This window comes from Vitis vinifera, chromosome 13, assembly GCF_030704535.1.
Source record: "Vitis vinifera cultivar Pinot Noir 40024 chromosome 13, ASM3070453v1".
Classification (NCBI taxonomy): Eukaryota; Viridiplantae; Streptophyta; class Magnoliopsida; order Vitales; family Vitaceae; genus Vitis; species Vitis vinifera.
The window spans coordinates 16,203,638-16,228,109 of NC_081817.1; the positions used below are offsets into that span (position 1 = coordinate 16,203,638).

At 35.7% G+C, this 24,472-nt stretch overlaps 1 protein-coding gene and 1 long non-coding RNA gene across 2 annotated transcripts in view; one reads left to right on the forward strand and one right to left on the reverse strand.

Annotated features, from left to right (window-relative positions):
- The first annotated feature begins 8,054 nt into the window (after positions 1–8,054).
- On the forward strand, positions 8,055–9,609 carry LOC109123737 (uncharacterized). Its single transcript, XR_002031528.2, has 2 exons — positions 8,055–8,256; positions 8,609–9,609. It is a non-coding gene; the product is annotated as an uncharacterized LOC109123737 (long non-coding RNA).
- Positions 9,610–10,063: 454 nt separating this feature from the next.
- The window catches only part of LOC100267967 (uncharacterized), a 31,824-nt gene continuing 17,415 nt past the window's right edge, over positions 10,064–24,472 (reverse strand). The window contains exons 7-9 of the mRNA XM_019224379.2: positions 18,575–18,723; positions 14,608–14,660; positions 10,064–10,579 (exon numbers count right to left, since the gene is read on the reverse strand). Coding sequence (XP_019079924.1) covers positions 10,398–10,579; positions 14,608–14,660; positions 18,575–18,723 — 384 coding nt within the window. The 3' untranslated portion in view covers positions 10,064–10,397. The remainder of the gene's footprint in view (positions 10,580–14,607; positions 14,661–18,574; positions 18,724–24,472) is intronic.

The following is a 24,472-nucleotide window of genomic DNA, read 5'->3' on the forward strand; positions in this document are numbered from 1 at the left end:
AGAGGAAGGAGACTGGAAAAAAAAAAAATAGAGAACAGAGAACAGAGAGAAGAAAGAGATAAGAGGAGGATAATCATTTGGGTTTAGGAAGAGGGTTGAGATTAAAAAAAAAAAAAAAAAAAAAAACGAGGAATATGAGAGTTTTTGAGAAAAAAAGAAAGAAAAGAAAAAACAGAGATATGATAGGAGGAATTCGGAAGGTGAAGGGGTAGTTGGAAACCGATATTTCACATAGCCAGAGAGGGTTTTCGAGGTATGAATTTTATTATTTCTATTGTTCAATTTGCTTGCCATGCCACCTTTTGTTTCTCTTTTATGATTTCTGGATATTTTAACTTGCTTGGGAATGTGATGGTAAAGACCTCTTGTTGCCCATTGGAATCTGGCTCTAATATTTTATTTGTCATTGTTACATGTTCATCTATGTTCTCTTCGGCTTTGCTCAGTAAATAATGCAAAATATGTAGTCTTTTTTTTAGTTGTTTGATATTTTCTGATTTGTACCTTTGTTTGGCCTTGAATCTACCTATTTCCCTCCCACCAATCTGAGCTCGTTGATTATGACATGAAACGTTGGTTATGGTTGGTTCATTTCGTTCCTTTCATTTTGTACTTTGTTTTCTAGTTGTTTGTCCCCTGTTTTTGAATGTCTAGCTATAGAGAGTTGGGCACTGCAAATATGGAACGTTAAGAGGTTGTGGGAGATCATGAGCTGAGAGCGTTTATGGAACATGAGATTGACCGTCATGCTGATCACAAGTAATGACAGAGATAGAGAACAAGATTTCGTGAAGCCATTGATTTCGGCTTGTTTATGTTCTTCAAACCAGCCATGCAGTGCCGATGGCTTTATCGCTGGTGGCAGCGGCTAAAAACTAGAGATGATATCCTCTCCAAATGCTCGGTTCAGCTATGTTTTGGAGTTGATGTAGTTCGTTCCTTCAATGCTAAACGAGATGGCTTTATCGTTGGTGGCAGTAACTGAAAACTAAAGATGATATCCTCTCCAAATGCTCAGTTCCACCGTGTTCAAGAGCTGATGCAATTCGCCCATTCGATGTCAGCCGGGACTGCTGCTCCACCGGTGGCTGTGGCAGCTCCCCTTGCTGTGATGGCATGGGCGACACCCCCTTTAGTCCTCATCACCGGAACTACCCTAGGTTTGGGGTAGATTTTTTTTTAGTATGAAAGTCTCACAGGCGATGATAATCCAGCCATTCTTAAATTCTCAGATTTTCGAAATTCTAAATCAAGTTTTTTTTTCTTTTTAAATACTAACTTTAAATAAATTTTCCAAAATTCCATTTCTCTTAAAATTCCAAAGTTTCATTTTTTTTTTTTAAAAAAAAAAACACCATTCTTAAATTAATTTTTCAAAGTTCCCAAAATTCTGGATTCAATTTTTTTAGGTTTCCATTTCCAAGGTTTCCAATTTTGAAAATTCAAGATTCAATTTTTTTAATTTCCATTTCCAAAGTTTCCAAAATTTCGAAAATTACGAATTTAATTTTTTAAGTTCCCATGCATGCGACTTTCATGTAATTGGTGGCATATAATTGATCTTTGGCAGTTGAAGTTTTTATGGTGAATTATGGAATTTGTGGCTATCAGTGGGTGAAATCAAGTGGAAAAGATGTTAATCCCCAGCTAAAAATCAATGGAATTGGAATAGCTAAATTTTAGCCATGTAGTAAAGTTTCATGATAGCATTTTGGTGGTCATTTAGTGGAGACTAGATGTTACATGTATAGGGTTTGGTCATGGCTAAAAATTCTATTAATTCAAGTAAAAATACGACTAAATTTTAGTAGATTTGGGGGTTGCATATGTTGTGTGCTTGTACTTATTGACTCACCATTTTCCGTAGCACATGGCTAGGGACCTCAAGTACGTATCTTTGTTCTAATTATTGATTTCCTATGCATGCCAAATATCAGCTAAAATTGTATGATTATTATCATCCATGTAGCCCGGGGGGATAATTGACTGATCTTTGACCCATATGCTCCAATCTACCCAATTCACTAGTAGAGACCGAATCCCAAGCCTAGACGAGTGCTACCTTGCATGAGGTACCTTCCTAATAGGTAACCTAATCCCCAGACCTAGAAATCGAGTTTCACAGACCGTTTTTTCCTAATTGGAGTCATTGAGGGGTTTTTGTTCTTACTTAATTTTTCCCATTTCAAAAATAAAAATAAAAAGTAAGGGGCGACTCCAAACAAAACCATTCCTCATCGGAGACGGATTTTCCAAAACTCGAAAACCGTTTTTTCTCTATTATTTTTTTTTTTTTAAATCGCGAGTTGCGTCAGTCGGTGGATCAGGGGAGGGTCCACAGTATGCTCAGGGCTCTATAAGCTATAAACAACTTAAGGCTATCGATGACATGAATGACTACCAGTCCTAAGGCTCTAAATGTAATGAACAATTAAAGAATGTGGATGATATGAATGACTCAAGGTCCAGTGAGCTCAGGGCACTAAATGCTATGAACAACTCAGGTTGTGGTTGATATGAACAACCCAAGGTCATGTAATCAAAGCTCTAGATGCTATGAATAGCTTAGTGCTCCATATGACATGAACGACTCTAGGGTCCAATGAGATTAGGGCACTGGATGTTATCAACAACTCAAAGTTGTGGATGATATGAACATCTCGAGATCGTGACCTTAAGGGTCTAGATGCTATGAATAGCTCGGGGCTATGAATGACACAAACGAATCTGGGTCGTGAGTTTAGGGGTCTAAAGGCTATGAACAACTCAAGGGTGAGGATGACATAAATGACTCCTGGTCGTGTGCTCAAGGCTCTAGATTTTATGAACTATTGAGGGCTTTGGATGAAATGAACGATTGGGTGTCCCATGAGCTTAGGGCACTAGATGCTATGGACATCTCAGGGTTGTGGATGATATGAATGATTGTTGGTCGTGAGCTTAAGGTTCTAGCATTTATGAAATGCCCAGGGCTATTGATGACGTAAACGACTCCAGGTTGTGAGCTTGGGGCTCTAAATGCTATGAACAACTTAGGTTGTGGATGATATAAACGAATCATGGTCCCATGCTCGAGACTCTACATGTTATGAGCAACTCAAGGCTATGGATGACATGAATGAATCTGGGTCGTGAACTCTTGGTTTTAGATGCTATGAATAGCTAAGGGTTATGGATGATATGAATGACTCTGATTCGTGAGCTCAAGGCTCTAAATGGACTCCGGGTTGTGAGTTCAAGGCTCTTGATGCTATGAACAACTAAAGACTGTGGATGGCATGAAGGACTCTGAATCATGACCTTAGAGTTCTAAATGTCATGAATAGCTCAAGGTTGCAAATGATATCAAAGACTTAGGGTCTCATGAGCTTGGGGCACTAAATTCTATGAATAGCTTAGGGCTATGGATTATATGAATGATTTGGGTCTTGAGTTCAAGGCTTTAGATGTTATGAATAGCTAAGGGTTATGGATGACATCAATGACTCTGTGTCGTAGCTCAAGGCTCTAAATGTTATTATGACCAAATCAGGGCTATGGATGATATGAACGACTCAGGGTCATGAGCTCAAGGCTCTAGATGTTATGAATAGCTCAGGGTTGTGGATTACATGAATGACTCTGGGTCATGGGCTCAGGGCTCTAAATGCAATGAACAACTTAGGGTTGTGGATGATATGAACAGTCATTCTTGTCATCCATAGCTCTGAGTTGTTCATAGCATCTAGGGCGTTGAGTTTAAGGCCCCGAGTCGTTCATGTTATCCATAGCCCTAAGCTGTTCATAGCAGCTAGAGCCTTAAGCTCCCAACCTTGAGTCATTCATATCATCCACACCTCTGAGTTGTTCATAGAATTTAGAGCCTTGAGCTACAACCCAAAGTTGTTGATGTCATTCACAACCCTTAGCTATTCATAGCATCTAAGGCCCCTGAGCTCACACCCTAGAATAGTTCATATAATCCACAACCCTGAGCTGCTCAAAGCATCTACTGGCCCAAGCTCAGAAGAACTCGAGTCATTGATATCATTCATAACCTTGAGCTATTCATAGCATTTGAGCCTTGAGGTCATGATCTAGATTCGTTCATGTCATCCACAATCCTTAGTTGTTCATAGCATCTAAAGCCTTAAGCTCACAACCTGAAGTCATTCATGTCATCCACAACCCTAAGCTCTTCATAGCATCTTAAGGCTTGAGCTGATGACCTTGAATCGTCCATATCATCCATAGCCCTAAGTTGTTGACAACATCTAGTTCCTTGAGCTCACGGGACCCCGAGTCATTCATATCATCCACAACACTAAGTTGTTCATTGCATTTAGAGCCTTGAGCCCATGACCCAAAGTCGTTCATGTCATCCATAGCCCTGAGCTCTTCAAAGCATCTAGAGCCCTGAGCATACGAACCTGAGTCGTTCATATCATCAAGAACCCTAAGTTCTTCATAACATTTAGAGCCTTAAGCTCATGACCTAGAACCATTCATATCATCCACAATCCTGAGGTGTCCATGACATCTAGAGCCCTAAGCACACAAGACCCTGAGTCGTTCATGTCATCCACATTCTGGAGCTATTGATAGCATTTAAAGCCTTGAGTTCATGACCCGGAGTCATTCATGTCATCCACAACCCAGAGTTGTTCATAGATTTTAAAGCCTTAAGCTCATGACCTAGAGTTGTTCATGTCATCCAAAGCTCCAAACTCTTCGTTGCATCTAGAGTGTAGAGCTTGCAACTTGGTGTCGTTCATGTCATACACTGCCCTGAGATGTACATAGCATCCAAAATCCTGAGCACATGACCCCAAGTTGTTCATATCATCCACAGCTTAAGCTGTTTAGAGAATTTGGAGCCTTGAGCTCGTGACCCAAAGCTATTCACGTCATCCACAACCCTGATTTGTTCAAAGCATCTAAAGCCTTGAGCTCACGACCTAGAATCATGCATAAAATCCATAACCCTGCTCTATTCACTACATCCAGTTCCCTTAACTCACGGGGCCTCGAGTTGTTCATGTCATCCACAGCCCTAAGTTGTTCATTGCATTTAGAGCCCTGAGCCCATGACTTAGATCCATTCATGTGATCCACAGTCCTAAGCTGTTCATAGCATCTAGAGCCTTAAGCTCATGACCCCAAGTCGCTCATGTCATCCATAGCCTAGAGTTGTTCATAGAATCTAAAGCATTGTGCACACAACCCTGAGTCATTCATATCATCCACAACCCAAACTGTTCATAGCATTTAGAGCCTTGAGCTCACAACCCAAAGTATTTCAGATCATCCATTGCTTGAGTCGTTCATAGTTTTTAGAGTGTTGAGCTCACGACCCGAAGTCATTCATGTCATCAATAACCCTGAGTTGTTCATAACATCTAGAGCCTTGAGTACACGACCATGAGTCTTTCATGCTCTCAATTCATGAATCGGAGTCGTTGATGTCATCCACAACCCTAACTGTTCTTAGCATTTAGAGTCGTAAGCTCACAACCCAGAGTCATTCATGTCATCCACAACCCTAAGTTGTTTGTAACATCTAGAGCCTTGAACACAAGACCCCAAGTTGTTCATATCATCCACAACCCTGAACTCTTCATAGCATCTAAAGCCTTGAGCTTATGACCAAGAACCTTTCATAACATCCACAACGTTGAGGTGTCCACGACATCTAAAGCCCTAATCACATAAGACCCTGAGTCATTCCTGTCATCCATAGTCGAGAGTTGTTCATAGCATTTAAAGCCTTGAGTTAATGACCCGAAGTCATTCATGTCATCCACAACCCCGAGCTGTTCATAGCATCTAGAGCCTTGAGCTCACGACCCAGAGTCGTTCATGTCATACATTGCCCGGACTCAAGGTTATGAACTCAAGGCTCTAGATGCTATGAACAACTCAAGGCTATGGGTCATATGAACGACTCTGGGTCTAAGCTCAAGGCTCTAAATGTAATGAACAACTTAGGGTTGTGAATGATATGAACAACTATGGGTCGTAAGCTCATGGTTCTAGATGATATGAATAACTAACGATTGTGGATGATACAAATAACTCCGATTCATGAGCTCAATGTTATGGATTATATGAACAACTTGGGGTCGTGAGCTTAAGACTCTAGATACTATGAACAACTTAGGCTTGTGGATGACATGAACGACTGTAGGTCATGAGCTGAGCGCTCTAAAGGCAATGAATGACATAGGGTTGTGCATGATATGAACAACTCGGGGTCCCATGAGCTCAATGCATTGGATGTTATGAACAACTTAGGGCAATGGATGATATGGACCATTTTGGGTCGTAAGCTCAAGGCTCTAGATGCTATGAACAGCTCAGGGTTATGGATGACATGAATGACTCTAGGTCATGAGTTGAGCGCTCTAAATGCAATGAACAACTTAGGGTTGTGAATGATATGAATAACTCGAGGTCTCGTGAGCTTAAGGCACTAGATGCTATGAACAACTCAGGGTCTCGTGAGCTCAAGGCACTAGATGCTATGAACAACTCAGGGCAGTGGATGATATGGACGATTCTAGGTCGTAAGCTCAAGGCTCTGGGTGCTATGAACAACTTAGGGTTGTTGATGACATGAACTACTCTTGGTTGTGAGCTCAAGGCTCTAAATGCTATGAACAACTTAGGTTGTGGATGATATGAATGACTCAAGGTCGTATGTTGAGGACTCTAGATGCTATGAACAACCTAGGGCATTGTATGACATGAACTACACATACACATTCATATTGGTAGAAAATCAACCAAAGCCCTATGACACAAAACCTTAAGTATCAAAACTTAAAAACCCTTGAGAACATGAATCCTTAATCGATCAAATTTACAGTGAACATCAACTACAATCCTAAAAGACAAACTCAACCAAATGAAAATTGAGAAATCTAACACACACACAAAAGGAGAGATTAGATAAGGAAGTAAACAAAGAGTGAAGACCTTAGAAGTAGATATTTTACGAGAGAAGCATCGTGGCCGAGAAAAACCCATCTCTCTCTTGAAAAGCTCTGTAAATTCATCTCCAAATCCCTTACAGCGAGACTCCATGGCAGTAGTTATAGAGTTGACTAGAGGTTGGAGCTGCACACAGAATCAAAGGCTTGAAGAGCATGTGCCAAGCTCAATACACAGAGAGCATGAGAATTGGAATTTTAAGAAAAGAGTGATTCATGCATACGTGTCGATTACAAGTATAACAATGGACTTCTGTTCTTTATTCACTCATTTTCTCTAAAATTGTCTTCTAAAAAAAATAATAATGAAAATGTTAATGGACATATTAATAATATATTGCGAAATAACTGGAAAACATGTCATTTTAGAAATATTTAAAATTTTAATTTAATTAATTTTTTAGTTTTTCCATCAAACATCCAACATAAAAAAATTATTTATTTCTTCTCATTTCTAACCCTCTTCTTAGGTACTTTTCAAGAAATAAGTTTGATACATCAATTAAAATGACTTAATAACTTAATTTAAGTTATTAAATAGATTAAAAATGTTTAATAAAGTAACTTAATATTACAATTTAAAATTATATTTAATTTTAAATATTAAGTCAAAATAGTTCATTTATTTATTAATCTCAATTTTTGTTATTATATTCTTCCGCTATAATAAATATTTTATTGTTATTTTATATATATTCAATACTATAAATATAGATATTTTATAAATAAATTTATTAAATTGGATGGTTTTAAATAAATTTTAACAATGAAAAAATAATTAATAAGTTTTTAAATTAATATTTTAAGCCAATTTAATTTAAAGTCAAATTAAGTTATTAAATAGTAAATATGAAGTCTTTACAAACATCCACGAGCATCAGTTTTGAGGGTCCAAGTGATTTTTTTATAACTATATGCATATAAATTTCATAAATTTTTGCAAAACTATAAGAAAACTAATGTGAACAAGATTTTTGTACTAAAATTAATTAATTATAAGGTACAAACTCTGAATAATATTTGAAAGAGACACGTGGGAGTATGGGATTTCTTGTTATAGAGACAGATGTAGGCTGTGAGGGAGGGAGGGTATTCTAGTGTGGGACACGTAGAGAGAGAGAGTGAAGGAGCTGTTGGGGGAGGCTTGAGCAGCAAGAAGCCAGAGGGAGCTAGAGGAAGAAACCGGAGCAGAGAAGAAGGGGAAAGGTGGAAGGAAGCGTGTGAGAGAAAGGAGCACCGGGGGAAAGAGAGGAGAAAGGATTCATCAGCCTGCATTTTCCTGGAGGTAAGTTCTTCACTGTAACACCCCTGCTGCTTTCTGGATTTCTTTCATTTGCTACTTCTGTAATTTGTTGTATGCTTGGGTGTGGCCATCAGAGGCCCACATGCTTCTTGTTGATTTTGGGTATGAATATCAGAGGATCCTATATTCATTTCTGTTGATTTCTTGGATTGTTATGATTTAATTATTATTGTTTCATCTCTCATTTCTCTGATTCCCTTTAAGAATAACCCTATTTTGCCTCTAATCCGCTGTGTCGTATCATAAGCTTTGTTGTATTATCTGATTCTCTATTAAAACCACTTTGGATTCACACACTGATCTTCAGCCTTCTTATGCTCTGTTTCTGTTAAAGTCCTAAGTTTTTCCCGTCTTTGGTGGAATGGATCACAAGAATACCGTGATTTGGACTGCGTCGATGGGTCGGTTGCTACAGGATTTGTGGAGGATGAAACTGAGGCTCCAGACGATGAAAATGAGTTTGTGAGGGCACTTGTTCTTCTATAATTGATTCCTGGAATTCTGAGTTGAGAAAGAGCTACAGATTTTTTTTTTCTTAGCACAAGGAAGCCACTAATAAGGGGTATTATGTTAAGGATGTGAATGGGGAGATTATGATGGTCTGAGAAGTTCTCTTATCAAGAACCATGTTGGATCAACTCTTTGGTTGTACATTTGTAATGACATGAATGGGCCTTCTGTCTTTAATGGCCCAGAGGTGACAATGCCTCGAGATGCTTTATATTATGGAGGTGTAGGGCACAGAGAGCCACATAATGCCCATAGTTGTTACTTTCATATGGCCACATCCAATGGGTTTGTAAAGCGTGGAGATGGAAAGGATCGACCTTTTGTTTTGTCAAGAGCATTCTTTTCTGGAAGTCGAAGATGTTGGTGGGTTTTTAGGGCAATCCTGAGACAGAGCTGTTGGTACGCTGGTATCAACTAGGTGCCAACTATCCTTCTTTTAGGTGCTATCCTCGTCACGACACAAAGAGACGAGTCTTGCCATCCCCTGCTTCTCAACCTACATTTTCAGATCATGGAGAGATGAAATTTGAAATGTCAAATGCAAGGAGGGTCCCACAAGCTTTCAAATTTGACACTGCATGCAAAACATACGTAGATGTGATTGGGAATGCATGGCCACCTTTTCCTGCATGCGCGTGCTTCCTCTCCTCTTACAGCCACTCTTCACTCACCCAATCTGATCGCCATGAGAACTTTTCCCATGTTTGGTGCTCATAAATGCAGATGCAAGAGTGCCTTTCTCACTCCTCACACCAATTTCAATTTCACTACACTTGTGCTTTATATTTATTTTATTGAATCTTCTATAGTAATTTTATTTTATTATGGGAGCTGTTGTACTTCATATAGAAATTATTTTTGAAAACAAAAGGTGAAAAATATACCCAAACACCACCTTAATTTTTTTTTTTAATTTATTTCGAACATAATAAATGCAAATTTGATTCACGGATTAACCATCTAACTGGAAAGTGATGCTTAAAAAACTGGAATAGAACTCAGACTGAACCCATCTTAATTCTAAAAAACCGTCCGTCTGAAATCTGAATGAATCCAAGTCATTTGGTTGTAGTCGTCAACCCTAGGAATAGGAATGGGAATAGGTAGTGCCAATGTACAACCCTCACCAAGAAACAGGCATGCCAATACTATTATTGACTGAAAAACCTAAAAGTCAACAAACTCACCAACAATCGATGGTAATGATACTTGACTGAAAAGCCAAGAAAGCAAGAATGATGGAGGGTGGTGGCTGACAGACAGACAGAGACAGAGGGAGTCATTCAACTTGGAATTCTCTGAATAATGAAACCATTACAAGAATGGAACTGTGTACTAATGTGACCAATTATTACAAAAAGAAACGGGTCTTCAAAATCCATACTAGTTTGTATGCATGTGAAATCAATCCTCTGAACAGCTGAATGAGAAAGTATCAAGATTTCCCATGTCCTCGTATTTAGATTTCTTAAAGGACAGCTTGCCATGACTTGGTAGATACCATTTTAGGTTTTGGGCTTCTTCTAATGTTGGATTAAGTTTCTGATTTCTTCTGTACTCTTTCACAAAACCGGAAAAAAGGAAACTATGGCGGGACTAGTCTTTGTCATCTGTTAATGAAGCAAAGGAGAAAGGCCTGAATTTGTAGCCACCATGGTAACACTTTGGAATTCCACCCAATGGAGACGCAAGGCATGGAGGAAAGCACCAAGTGTCTCCATCATGAGCAGTATGAAAGCAGTAGCAAAGGCAAAAACTGCTAAGCCCCACCATCCGGATGACAATGTTATTATACCTGTAATAGCCATCAAAAAGTGATCTTATTACTCAAACAAACATACTTTTCAATCAAGTATATCACCAGAGAGTGCATGTGTTTTTTCCCCTTTTAGTTATTGAAACTAAAAGATATCAGAGTTAAATAGATCCCAAACACAATAGGGAAGATTGTTCTGCTTTTCCTTCTGTTCACAAACACGAGAGCATACTCAATCATGGGGCAATACCCAAGAAACAAGAATAAACATGGGTATAGCAGTCCCAACCACATCAGCCATCAGCAAGTCCCCAATGCAACTAGGGAATTCCAATAACATGAGAGTTAATTTGCCATTGAGCAACTAACTGCAATTAAGGAATTTCAGAGTTTTACCATTCACTAGAATGAAACATTTTATTCCAAGTACAAGGCCTCTTGGAAATTTTGGGACAATGAAGTTGGGCCTGCTCATGATCATGCTTCCCTAAGAAATGGTCTGAATAGCTAATGTAGAAAAAGGAAAATGACAACAGAGTGATGTTTACAGCAAAAATCAGTTTGTCAGTGCTCTTTCAGTTAATGGGTGAACGAGTGTGCAAGTTATATTCAAGGAGAATTTCAATAGGTACTTCCTTTTCTTCTCTTTAACAGAAACAAACTAATTACCTTCTTTCTACTTAATATTACAATGCAATAATATCATTATTTCTGATTTAAAAAAAAAAAAAAAGAACTAAAAACTCGAAGATCTATCAAGGAATGAAAGAATTTTTTTTTTTTAAACCTAAATTACATTATCAAGGATATTTACGTAATTTTGGAATTTTTGTGTCAAAATTGGTTAGTAATTGATATTGATTTTTATTCAGAATTTGGGAAGTTTTCTAATTCTTAAAAGTTCTTCTAAACTCTCTATTTTCTAAAATAATCTTTTTATTCTCAAGCTTCTAGTTTGAGTCCTTAGAATTTAGAAGTCCTTTTTATTAGAAACTATATTATAAGAATTTTTTATAAAGTTATTATTTTTTTTAAAAAAATTTGTTGATAAAAAATTTAGTAGTTTTAGAAATGTATAAGAGTCTTAATACAAAAAGATAAGGAGAAAGGGGATCCCCTTGTCTCAACCCCCTGGAGCTGTTAAAGAAGCTTGCTGGTGTGCCATTCACCAGCACTGAGAAAGAAGTTGTAGAGATACACCACTTAACCCACCTTACCCATTTTTCTCCAAACCCCATTTTCCTCAACACCTGGAGCAAAAAAATCCCATTTTAAATGGTTGTAAGCCTTCTCTTTATTAAGTTTACACATCACCCCACATTCATTACTTTTCAATAGAAAATCTACGGCCTCGTTAGCTATTAGCACTGCATCTAAAATCTGCCTCCCCTCAACAAAAGTATTTTGAGACGAGGATACCACCTTGCCCATCACTTGCTTCAACCTATTAGCTAACACCTTTGCTAACAATTTGTACAACCCTCCCACCAAACTGACGGGCATGTAATCTCTCAGGTCCTCAGCATCTCCTTTTTTTGGGACCAACACCAAGAAGGTAGAGTTCAAGCTTCTTACAAACCTCCCATGCTTGTGAAAATCACGAAAAAAAACCCATCACCTCCTCCTTCACCAAATCCCAACTAGACTACCAAAAGCTAAGGAGTAACCATCTGGCCTGGAGCTTTGTCCCCACTTAGGTCGAAAAGAGCCGATACAACCTCTTTAACAGAGAAAGGCTCCTCCAGCCTAACTGCCTCTTCCCCTTCTAATCTATCAAAGACCAGCCCATCCAAACTTGGACTCCAACCACCAAGGTCCGACAACAGGTGCTGAAAAGCACTAACCACAGCCCCCTGGATCTCCCTCTTTTCAACTATCCAATAACCATTAATTTTTATCTTGGTCAGATTACTCCTTCTATGACTATTCGCCATCCTATGGAAAAAACTTGTATTCCTGTCACCTTCCTTCAACCACACTTCTCTAGATTTTTGCCTCCAGGAGATTTCCTCCATGAGAACCCATTTCTTAAATTCCTCCTTAGCCTCCTTTCTTGCCTCTCCCTCCTCCATCGATAAGGCTCTAGACCTCTCTTGAGTATCCTAGAAATTGACCTATAAATCAGTCTCTTATTCACCTCCACCTTCCCAAAAACCTCCTTGTTTCAGGTTTTCAAAATACCCTTAAGAGCCTTCAACTTTGCTGCCAAAATGAAACTACTAGAACCCCTGAAATTGAGCCCTTGCCACCAGTCTTTTAAAAGGTCCTTAAACCCCTCCTCCTTCAACCACATATTCTCAAAGCGAAAAGGCAAAGGACCACTCCTCACCCCTCCCACATCTAACAGAATAGGATAATGATCAGACACTGGTATGGAGAGAGTACTTTGCACCACCCCACTGAACCGACTTTCCCAGTCCTCAGACACCAAAAAACGATCCAAAACCTTGGATCCTTTTTAGCCAGTTCCACATATCCTAAATTTTGGAGTTCAAGAATCTGATTCCTAGATATGTACCCACACCTGACACCCACATCTGAATCCAAGAAGTGGCCAAATATCCTAAAATTTTTCATGAGTGTTAAGGAAAAATGCAGTACAGGTAGTAGTTTAGAGTCTAAACATCAAGCGAGAAACCAATTAATAAATATGTGAACTAGAAGTGATAAAAATAAAATAAAAAATCTGACAACTCAACTCACCTCCATGCAAGGACTTTCTCATAGAAGACGGTTGACAATTCCGAGTGGACGAAGCTGCAACAACAGTAGGAGATGTCAACTAAACTATAATAATATAAACAGATGGAAATTTGACTATAATGAGAGGGAAACTATGGCTGTACCTTAAAGCCTAAAGTTGTAGGTAAGATGCCGTATTTGAAACTGCACCCAGGATAAATTCTATGGAATGTATCATTTGATGCACACATATCTCACTAAAATTAAACTCCTCATGATGTTGTGCAGAATCAGGTTCCACTTCAAGATCCATCTCAGAGGTGTCAAGTATCCCATAGGTACGACCTTGAAACCCCTAGAAAATATTTCCATGAAAGAAGAAAAAAAAACTTAACAACCAGTTCTAAGCTATCAACCAATTGTCCGATGTTCATGGCTACTGTTAAGAGATAGATGACTAGCATAAATGATTACAATAGATTTTCAGTCCATATTCGCTGAAGGATCACAAATATTCATCATTTTTTTTTAAGATAAAAAGGCAATATTCAAAACAAGTTTCCTGACTAGATGGATTCTAATGGTTTTTTGGATGATTGAATGCCATTGATCCTTATCTGGAGCAAATTGTGCTTAAAATAGTGAAAGGTCAGAACAAACCAAATGCTATATTTACACTATTTTATACTCGAGAAAATCTTCAGATAAGTCTAAAAATATCGGAGGATTGCCTAAATCATATGCTAAACAGTCATAAAAGAACAAAAAGCATCCAAAAAATTTATGAAGCTAATGAAATGGATGAAACTGAAGTCTCCAGATCTAAGTATTTTATACAGAACACCTGATTTTAAAGTCTCTCATCATTTGATAAAACAATTATTACATACATTGATATCTAGATACAAAGATACATAGATATGCACAACAATCATGAGATAACCATCGATGCAATGCAACTTCAAAGACATCACTCCTATTAAATACAAGGAAATAAGGAACTTTCAAGTTTCAACAATTCAAAACCACTCTACCTCTCTTACATGTAAGCCTTTTAGAAGCTGGAGGTTGTAGAAAAATCTAACAACAGGTTTCTCAAAGAACCAAAGATGAAGAGGAATATCACTTAGACACTCTCGGTTGAACTGGAAAACTTTTAAGGATACAGAAAAATGAATAGAGAAATAGTAAACATAAATTATGATTTAAGAAAACTACAATTTAGACATTCAAATTAGCAAATTCAAGAAAGAAACAATGTGATGCAAAATAAGACACATGGTACCTCTAAATGAATCTTCTTAAAAAAGAAAAGTACAATTGTAGATGTCCAATTCATTCTCTCTAGAAAGAAAAAATGTAACACAAAAAGACACCCACACTACCTCCAAATGAAGCTGCTTCAAAATAAAAGGTTTTGGAAAGGGCATCCATGGAACTGCAATAAGAGACGAGCAACTGTATGAGCTGCAATAATCAAGCATTAATCAACCATAAAGAAGACTAAAAACATAACGATGAAGTATATCCAGACTGCAACAATAGTCAAAAGAGTAGAAATCATACTTGGAGTGGTCTCTGGCCCCAAAACAACTGATTCTCACCAAGATTGTCAGGGGCTCAAGAACATGTAGATCATTACATGATAGAGATCAGATTGAGAACCAGTGCACCATTTTATGATAATGAGAAGCAATAGATACCCAAAAAGCCTGTTGAGAAATATCATTTGTAGCACAAACTGAAACCTGATAACAAAGCAGACAATAAGTTTCACTATTCTCTACCTCCCTTCAGATGTACAGAGTGACGGTGGGGGATGTTGAAAAGGGGGTGGGAGGAGGGGGAGGGACAAGGAACACACCTTATATCCAATGAGCTACCAAAGAAATGTGCATTCAAGTAAATACAATTCCTATGTTCATCTGGGTCACCCCAAACAAAATAGACATCTTCATTTTGAGAGAGTTCGAAAAAGGCAACTCTGAAGAACTTCCACACCAACTGGGATCTATGCCGAATGGGTATGGATCTTGGTATTTGATTAAACCAACGGTGTGTGAATTACTGATCAAAGCACCAAAATTTGATTTAGATATATCACACAGCTAAAAAAAAATGTAGAAACAATTCCAAAGTTCTCATTCGAGAATTGAACATAAGATCTCGTATTGGGTTTAGAAAAGGATAGGATTTTTAAGCAGGAAAAAGTAGAATGATAGTGTGCAGGAGATGCCCATAACTTGTTAGAATAACAGAAATTTGGTCAAAACTACAAGAAGGATCAAGAGACAATTACATTAGAACAAGATGGATTGATCTTATTTCCTTCAAAGAAAAAAATAAAAATAAAACTAAAAACTAAGATATCTACATAACCTCTATAGAGAACTAAACAATGTATCAACACCAGTTAATCATCACTTTTGCAACAATTCAGAATCATAATGAAGAGTAGATAGATATCCAGAATCCTAATTCCACTTCCTTCCATAAAGAATCAAACCCCTAATGTAAGTCACTCAAAACAGTTTATATAGCATTAAGGCCACATTTGGTACACTGGATCAGCAGTCCAGACAGGATATATATACCCAGAGACATTATCTTCCAAGTGATATAATATCGTATGCTACTGTTTGGTTTTGGATAAAAATCAGATTCAAAAACAGAACTCATGTGTTTGATACTTTAAAAAATAAAACATATATTTCATAGATGACTTTTTATTTCCTTTTTAATAATATTAATTAAAGTATATAAAATTTTAATATTATTTTAGATAATATGATACATAAAAATATTTTCTATAACTATTTTTGTTTTTGGATCAGAAATTTAATTTCTTGGTTTAAAATTTTTTAATCAAAAAATAAAAAGCATGAGGGGGAAAAAAAGAAAGCTTGAAGAACTAGAAGAACGGAGGAAAATAGGAGAGAAAATAAGATTTATGATGCATAGATAATATTCCATCTCCCAAGGCAATTATTAGTCGTCCCTTGTAAAAGGGACATGAAAAAAATGTAGGATAAGTTATTCCACTCACTTATATTATCCAATTAGCGATTATTAGTCCCATGTAAAAGGGACATAAAAAAAATGTATAATAAGTTATTTCATTCACTTATCTTATCCAATTATCAACCAAAAGGGGGAATAAGATCTCTATTTCCAGGCTAAGAATTATTTCAGAAAAAAGTGAGTTAATTTCAATAGGAGCAGTACCAAATATGGAGGAGTGATTTTCAGTGTTGGGCTGTCAAGTTGGGATGCTTCCCACTAAATAACTAAGACTTCCTCAAAGTGCTTCTGTTGTGGGGAAGAGAAGAAAGAAAGTATGGAGAGTGGCTGCATTGTGTATTTTTTGGACAGTTTGGAAGAAGAGATATCAGAGATGTTTTGAGGATGTAGAACAAACAGATCAAACATTAAAATCCTTTTTTCCTATGTTTACTTTTGGACTGGGTGAGGGTAGGCTTAAATGAAGCAACAATGTTTATGGCAGACTTAATCAATCAGTCAGGTGTTTGTTTTTTTTTTCCTTTTCTTTTTTCTTTTTTTCTGCTTTTCTTTGCTTTCATTTTGCTCTTGACTTTGGAGCTCTTGTATACAACCCATATATGTCGGTGCATCTTTTTATAGGTGCTGTCAATATATCTTTTTTGCTTGCTAATAAAACAAAAATAATAACACTGGCACTATAATCAAGTCTTCACCCATTTATTAGGTGTTGAATCCTTTAAACTAGATGAAATTGTGAGGCCATCATACTTAGCTTTCGACCAACACAAGAAGCTCCATCTGATTTTTTTTAAAACAGAAAACCATCTCATTTAACTATTGTGTCACCAATTTATTGAAGCTATTCTTGATTCTATCAATGGGCTTATGTCTAATTTTGCCTTTTTTAAAGGGATGTCCAAAAACACAGCAACAACATTCTCATATTCCAAATTTTGTCCTTATTTTTCATCATACAAATGAAACCCAAAATTATTCTATGCATTAGAATAATATCTGAAAATATAATTATTCTATGCATTTCAATAATATCCAAAACATTTTCAATAAGTTACAACAAATATCTGAAGTCCTAAAAAAACACTGAATATGCAATAGAAACATCTTCCTAATTTTCTCAACATCCACTCCTTTCCGCCCTAAAATTCTTATTGGATCTTCCCCAAATTATTCTTGATATTTTCTAGGAACTCCCAACTCGCAAATCATTCAAGTACTAAGTCTCAATATTCTTGGGAAAAAAAATATTTGGGAAACAAGGGTAACCTTTCTATCGTTTTTATCAGTCGTATTTTATTGGAAATCATATTTAAGCTCCACTCCTATTGATACAGTGACAATTTAGATACAAGACATTACAAATAAAAAAATTTCCCAATTTTGGAGGAGGAAAAACAACACTGAGATAGGAAAGAAAATCTGTTGTAATATTCTAGGAATACCAAAACAGTTCATTCCAAAGCACAATGAACTACTAAGGCAAAAGCATTCCAGTCTCAATGACAATCCTGGTAATTTGAGAATCATAATTAAGAGAATAATTTTTCTTAAAGCAATTATACTGTAATGAACTGTAAAATGGAGAAGAACAATTCAAAAAACTGGAGAAAACCCACTCACTGGAATAAGAAATAATTCTAATTGCAAAATATAGTGTTTTCCCAATAGAGCACTTTCTTTTGCACCATTAAATGCTAGAATATTATAACAGATCATACCTGAGAACTAAGCTTACTTTCACGAGCTATAAGAACTAATGCTCCCAACAAAAAGCAATTCCATGACCCCAATCCCCAAACATCACGGCAAAAAGAAATGGAAATGTAATAACAGTGTAAACTGCAGGATTTGCTTCTAGCAACACTGTCAAATAAATTATTGCATTAGTATCTTGATCATTCTGACATGTATAAAATAGAGTTAACATTGTTCACCAAAAAAAACAGCTTATCCTTAAGCTTCAAATCCTCACTAGTCTACATGATTTGCATCAACAAGTAAGGTAGTACATGAAGTAGAAGTATTAAATTTGGCATTATTGCCACTAATAAACTAGAGATACTTGTGCAATCCTTACTAGAGTATGAAACAGGCTATGCACATGATTTCTCACTACAAGATCTCCCTTGATTAGGAAAACTAATGATGTTAAATGGGAATTGGAGAACCTCAATAGGTCATCATGACAGTTCTTTGTTCTTTTGATAGCTTCAGCATGATTTCAAAATGAATTATGAGGAATGAGGTAATCTAATTTGAAATCATTTTCCTTCTCAATGATAAAAAGAGAAAGGAAACTTGTTAGCAACAACAATGGCTGCTTAAACTCACCCATATGCATCAACAATTTCCTGAAATGCATTTGTGAAGCGGTTGGTTCTAAAATATGTTGGAGGTGGTTCCACAGCATCCATCACATGATATATTATGCCCACTTGTGAATTGCTATCAAACGTTGCATGTTGCAGAGCCTCCTGAATCTGTTTAACCACAGAACAATTTTACTTTTAAAACCAGTTGAGGTTTGAAAACGCTGAGAAGAAATTCAAGAGAATGACAGGAGCAACTGCAGATAGATATATTTGATAGTTATATAATGGAAGATTATTTGTCACAACATGAGTACAGTGAGAAAGCAAATTAAATTACCTGAGCTTTTGCAAATATTGGGCACCAGCCCTCTCCAACAAGGCACTTTTTTGTAACATCAAATTTCAACATAGTTTTCATATCATGTTAAACATGCATAGCACACTTTCATACAGACAAGCATGAGTTAGTTTGAACACTCAACAAGAAGTTGATAGCTCAAGCCAATGCAATTAAAAAAGGACTAGAAGCATACAATAGCGACATTTTACCATGTTCATCCATTTCATTAGGTGGAACCTGATTGAAGAAAGTGTTTTGTTTCAGTGACGGATACCAGCATCCAAAGGGGCTTCAGATTCAGAGATGCGTGCTAAAACCTGCAACAAAAAAGTTGGGACTTCCAGCCAAGAATGATTATAGGGTACTTGCAATTAGGTTACTGGGGCATTTGTCCAAAATCTTTTATATTGGAATTCCACTTCAAAAATTGTAAAGGTGAGTGTTTTGGGTGCTTCACAATCAACCCAAATATCATTGCTAAAGAGAATAGACCTTAAAGCGTTCAAGAATTGGCCTAGTGTTCTCTACAATGTGATGGATGTGAGGTTGAAATTAGGAAGTTCTTCATATTGTTTGAGATTGCACAAAAAGAAAAAAACATTGTTTTTTAGAATTCCCGGTTTTCTAAAATATTTGCTTTGAAGACGAGAAGTTTCTAAACTATTTTTTAGAAAGTTTTCTTTTTATAAAGATCTTGCAAACAATTTTTGAAAATAAGACGGTATATACCTTATATATTCTTTAAGAAGATTTGAAAAGTTTCTTCAAATGTTTTCCAAGGAAATTTAAAAAAATGTCCAAACCGTTATAGAAGGAAACTTTAAAAGTTTCCTATTTTGGTAGAACACCATTTCAGAAAGTCTTGTTCTTTAAGTTTCCCAATTTATTTGAAAGGCTTTTTGAAATAAAAAAGATTTTGAATTAAATTCCAAAACTTTTAATCAAGGAATTTTATAGCTTTTATAAACTTTATTTAAAATTGAAAATATTTTGAACCAAGCTTCAAAATTTGACTAGTTTAGATCTCTGTTTTGAGAGTAATCATTTCTCAAAACCTAATATTTTTCTAACAGCTTTTGTTGATCAAAGAGAAATTTGATTTGAACTTATTTTTTGTTATCTTCAAACTTGCATAGCATTCATATCTTATAGTTTTCAAGACCCTAAAACGTCATTTCTCTCAAAATTTCACAATCAACCCTTGTGCAGTGTGTGCAATCTTCTCTAGAGGATCATGTTCCTCAGCATTCAAGGAAGCTTTTCTCATGTGCTCAGAGAGGAGTAATGAGTTGGATCAGTAAAGAGTGAACAGATGATTTGCAGGGTTATCAATGGGGTCAAGGTGCATAGAGTAAGCAAAGCATGAGGACACTAAAAGGATATATGGATTGGATAGAAAGTAGGGCCACTTGCTAAAACTTTGTAATATACTTCTGAATCTTTAGTGGAGTGTTTCATGGCTATTAGGCCCATGGTCTTTCCAAATGTGATTTCCATGTAGAGAGAGAGAGAGAGAGAGAGAGGGAACAAACTAAACAGAGACAGCCATAAGGAACATAAAGTCAATACTTGATGACATGAGTTATTGGACTCTTAAGTGATGAATCTGGCAAATGCATACTGCAGACTCATCCAGAAGTGAAGGAAACAAAACAGATTCATAAACGTTATGAATACAAAATGGACTCACTTGAATCTCTGGATGTTCTATGATGTTTGAATCTATTCCATGTGCATATGTGGTTGACCAGTTAATTTAGTTAAGATATATCATCTACTACTGTCCTTGGAGTTGAATTTTTTTTTCTTAAAATATCATTTAAAGGGGTACTTTATGGTTAAAATGGATGACAAAAAGATATAAAAAAAAAAGAATAATTCATGTGGAGAACACGTACATGTGTTACCAGAGGCATATGTGGGAGATTGAAGCTTGAGTGTACTTCCTAATTATTGTTCCAGAGGATAATGAAGAGGTATCATTTAAATGAAAGATAGGCTATTCATATGATGAATGAAAGAACAAAACATAAGCTGAATATAATAGTTTAATCTTTTATGGGTTTCTTTTCTTTTTAGGGAAACTGATGGTGTTAATTAGTTAGAATTTTGAATATGGCACATCAACACATCCGTCAATAGTCCATAAAAGTATAGTAATACTTCTATAAGATCATAGTTACTATTTTGGTATAGAGGTTGAATCTGTAGGAACCTAGAATTTTTGACATAATAATATTCGTCAACAGCCTTGTTGGAAATTGGAACTCGAAGTAGCACCCTATTCTAACAATGGAATCCCAACACCAAAGTTTATTATGCTTGGACACTACAAAACTCAAGGTCAAGTTTTATAGAATTTGGAGGAAAATGATGATGAACATCTCCATAGAGAACGAGCAAATAGGGTTCATTTTATTAAGTCTTTATATTGGATTTATTCTAATCTGTCTGATAATACACCTAGCTGATAGCATTAAACTTGAGAGTTAATATTAGTCTAGGACCTAAATCCAAGTCTCAGGAATAAAGTTTAATTAATATTGGATTAACTTCACATCCACATTAATTGATAGCTAAGTTACCATAGGTGAAGCAAGCTGCTTCACTTGGATGTAACTTGCTTCTCTATGAAGCAACCTCTACTTTAGAAGGGGTACACTCTCTTGTGCACATTCTTCAAATCATATTCCTTGTTTCTTCTTGAGTTTTTTTTTTTTTTTTTCTTTTTTTTTTTTAGTTAACTTTGTATTCTTAACTCTGAAGACTACTGGTAACAAAAAAAACTTCTCCTGTACACACCTACTTAAACCAATTAGTTCTCTTTCCTAACTGCTTCTTGCATCAACAACTTATTATGCCAGTCATCTCAAAGGAAAAGGACATCCTGCATCAAAGTGACTAAAGCAGAAAAAATAAGAGCTTCACTACAACTTGAATCTTATCAACATGACAGATGCAGAAACAACTAGAACACTGAAGGAACAAGAAGAGATGAGAGAAAGTACAACTTAGGCATACATTACATAGTATAGAGTTAATAAAAAATCCACATACTTTGGAGTTTGACCATTAAAAAAATAAATAAATAAATAAAAGAAAAGAAAATACCCAATATAGTATAAAACAATTACTTTTTTGTTTTATGTTATGTGGAGTCTCTCTATAGATTGTGTCCTACAATTCGGAGGTTAGGGACCTTAATGCAATCACACAATGTTATATTTTTTTTATAGGCAAAAGAGCAATAGATTAAAGAGCCAAGAAAGGACTACAGGAAGTACACAAGAAGTATACAAGTGTTTTTTGAATAAAAAAACAAGAAGACCCAACCCAACCAATCAATACAATAAAACAAGTACAAGTACGCAAACCTAGACCCCGTTTAGTCCATTTTAAAAAGTTACACAAAAAAGAGAACTTAAGCTCTCAATATGATAACCCAACATTTTCAAAAGCCCTTCCATTTATCTCTTTCCAAATGGTTCAGAACAAACAAAGGTGACAAACATTCCATACCTTCCTTCTCTTCTCTCTCTTCTTTCTAATGAAAAGACCGTACCAACTTAGTATCATTGCTTTGACTGAGGAATACAACACCCAAACCACTCCAAACAAGGAGAAGAAGACCAACCACCAAAACAAAATTGCCTTGGAACGGTGAAGAATGTGATCACAAGATTCCTCCTCGCCTTTGCACAAAAAATATCTTTTCAAGCTGCCTATAGTTAGAAGCCCTTTCCAAGCTGCTTCCCAAATGAAAAAAAAAAAAAATCACTTTTATTGGAGCCTAAGAATTCTAAATAAGGGTTGTCAAGGAAGACTCTAAACTCCTTTGAACCATCCCATAATAGAAAGATTTAACTCAAAACTTGCCTCCCCTTGTGGTCATCCACACTACCCTGTCATCCACCTCCCCACTCTTCCATAACTAACTTTTCATTTAAAAGAATTCTAGAAAAAGTCTTTCATGCTCCTAATAATAGAGATTAAAAAATATCAAGGACCACTTCAAGAGCACTAAATATTATTTATTTTGTATACTTTTATATATGTGTGTATATGTGATAATTTATTTTGATGTAGAAAATTTTGTTTAATGTAGTTGTTCCATTCTAGAGTTTAGTAGGTTAAAGAAGATTAATTTTTTTCCCTTGGCAGTCTCTCTCTTACAATTTATTTGGATTAAATTCTCTAGTTCAAAGCTTATTAGATTTTTATTTATAAAATTTATGATAAAAGAATTACATGATCTACTACCCACACCTTATTATAAATTATTTAATAGAAATCTCAACAGTGCAATTAAAAGAATTATTTTTTTACAATTTTTCAATGCCAAAATTTGTTTACTATTTATAATTTAGAAGAACAAGTTGTTTTGCCTCATAAAAATAAAGAAAAATTTATAATATATGTGTATAAATATACATATCCTTATTCTCATAGATCAATCTTCTTTGCTTATAAGTTTTGAGAGTGATTTAAAAAATAAAATAAAAAATGAAAGAAACAATTTAATAATACATATTATAAAATCATGTAATAACTCACGCACTTGACTTATGCATAAGGATGACTGCTACACATAGAGCTAGGGTTAACAGAAAGACTACATGACAAAATGTGTTCTACATGAAAGTAAGGATAAATTTGTAAAATAAATTATTTTCAGACTGTAGTCATATTATTTGTGAAACAAGAAAATTAAATTTAAGATTTAATTTGAGTTTTGATAATTGCAGAACCATGTTTAGAGTAATTGGATGTAAAACCACCTTCAACATAAGGACTTGGAGCTCTCTCAAAGAACAGGTGTCAAAGTAATTTGCAACAAGCGACTAGGAAGCTATAAACCAATGTCATGTATGCAAATCATGAGCAACACGAAACAGAAAGATGAAGTGGTCATCTGCAAAGTATGGTGCTAAGCTAGTTAACACTTCAAACTTTCAGAAGGAACAGTGCAGCAACACAGGTATGCCCAAGCTTCAGCAGTTTGACCCCATAGTTTATAGTTTATACAAAAAAAGATGTTGCTCAATTAGTGGGAGTTGTTAGCATCATAGTTGTTAACTCCTAAAACCTATTGTGTATCATAAGTTTTTATACTGTGAAAAATTAAACAAAAAAATACGCATACATGTAAACATATATTGGAGCCATGAATAGAATAATATACAACCAATTTTATAAAAGATAGTAGGATTTAAAGAATTTAAGTTATATCATCCCATATAAAAACATTGAATGATAGATTTTTTAAAAGTTCAATTTAACAAAATAAGAGTTAAATATATAGGTTCATCACAAAATTCATAACAAAATACTTTTTAAATTTTTAGATGTAATTTTAGTTCTAAATTTTATATGGCATATGTACTTTTATGTTTTATTGATATATGTCTTTAGATGTCATCCCCAAAGAGGCGTTTCACTCAATGTTATTCAATTCCGTTGGCATTTGGTCTGTAAATCAAATGGGTTGAATAACAATGAGAGGAGTTGAGTCTGGTTTTGAGGATATTTTACGTTTGTTTATCCTTGGGCAAACTAAACCTTTGTGTAGAGTTCTTC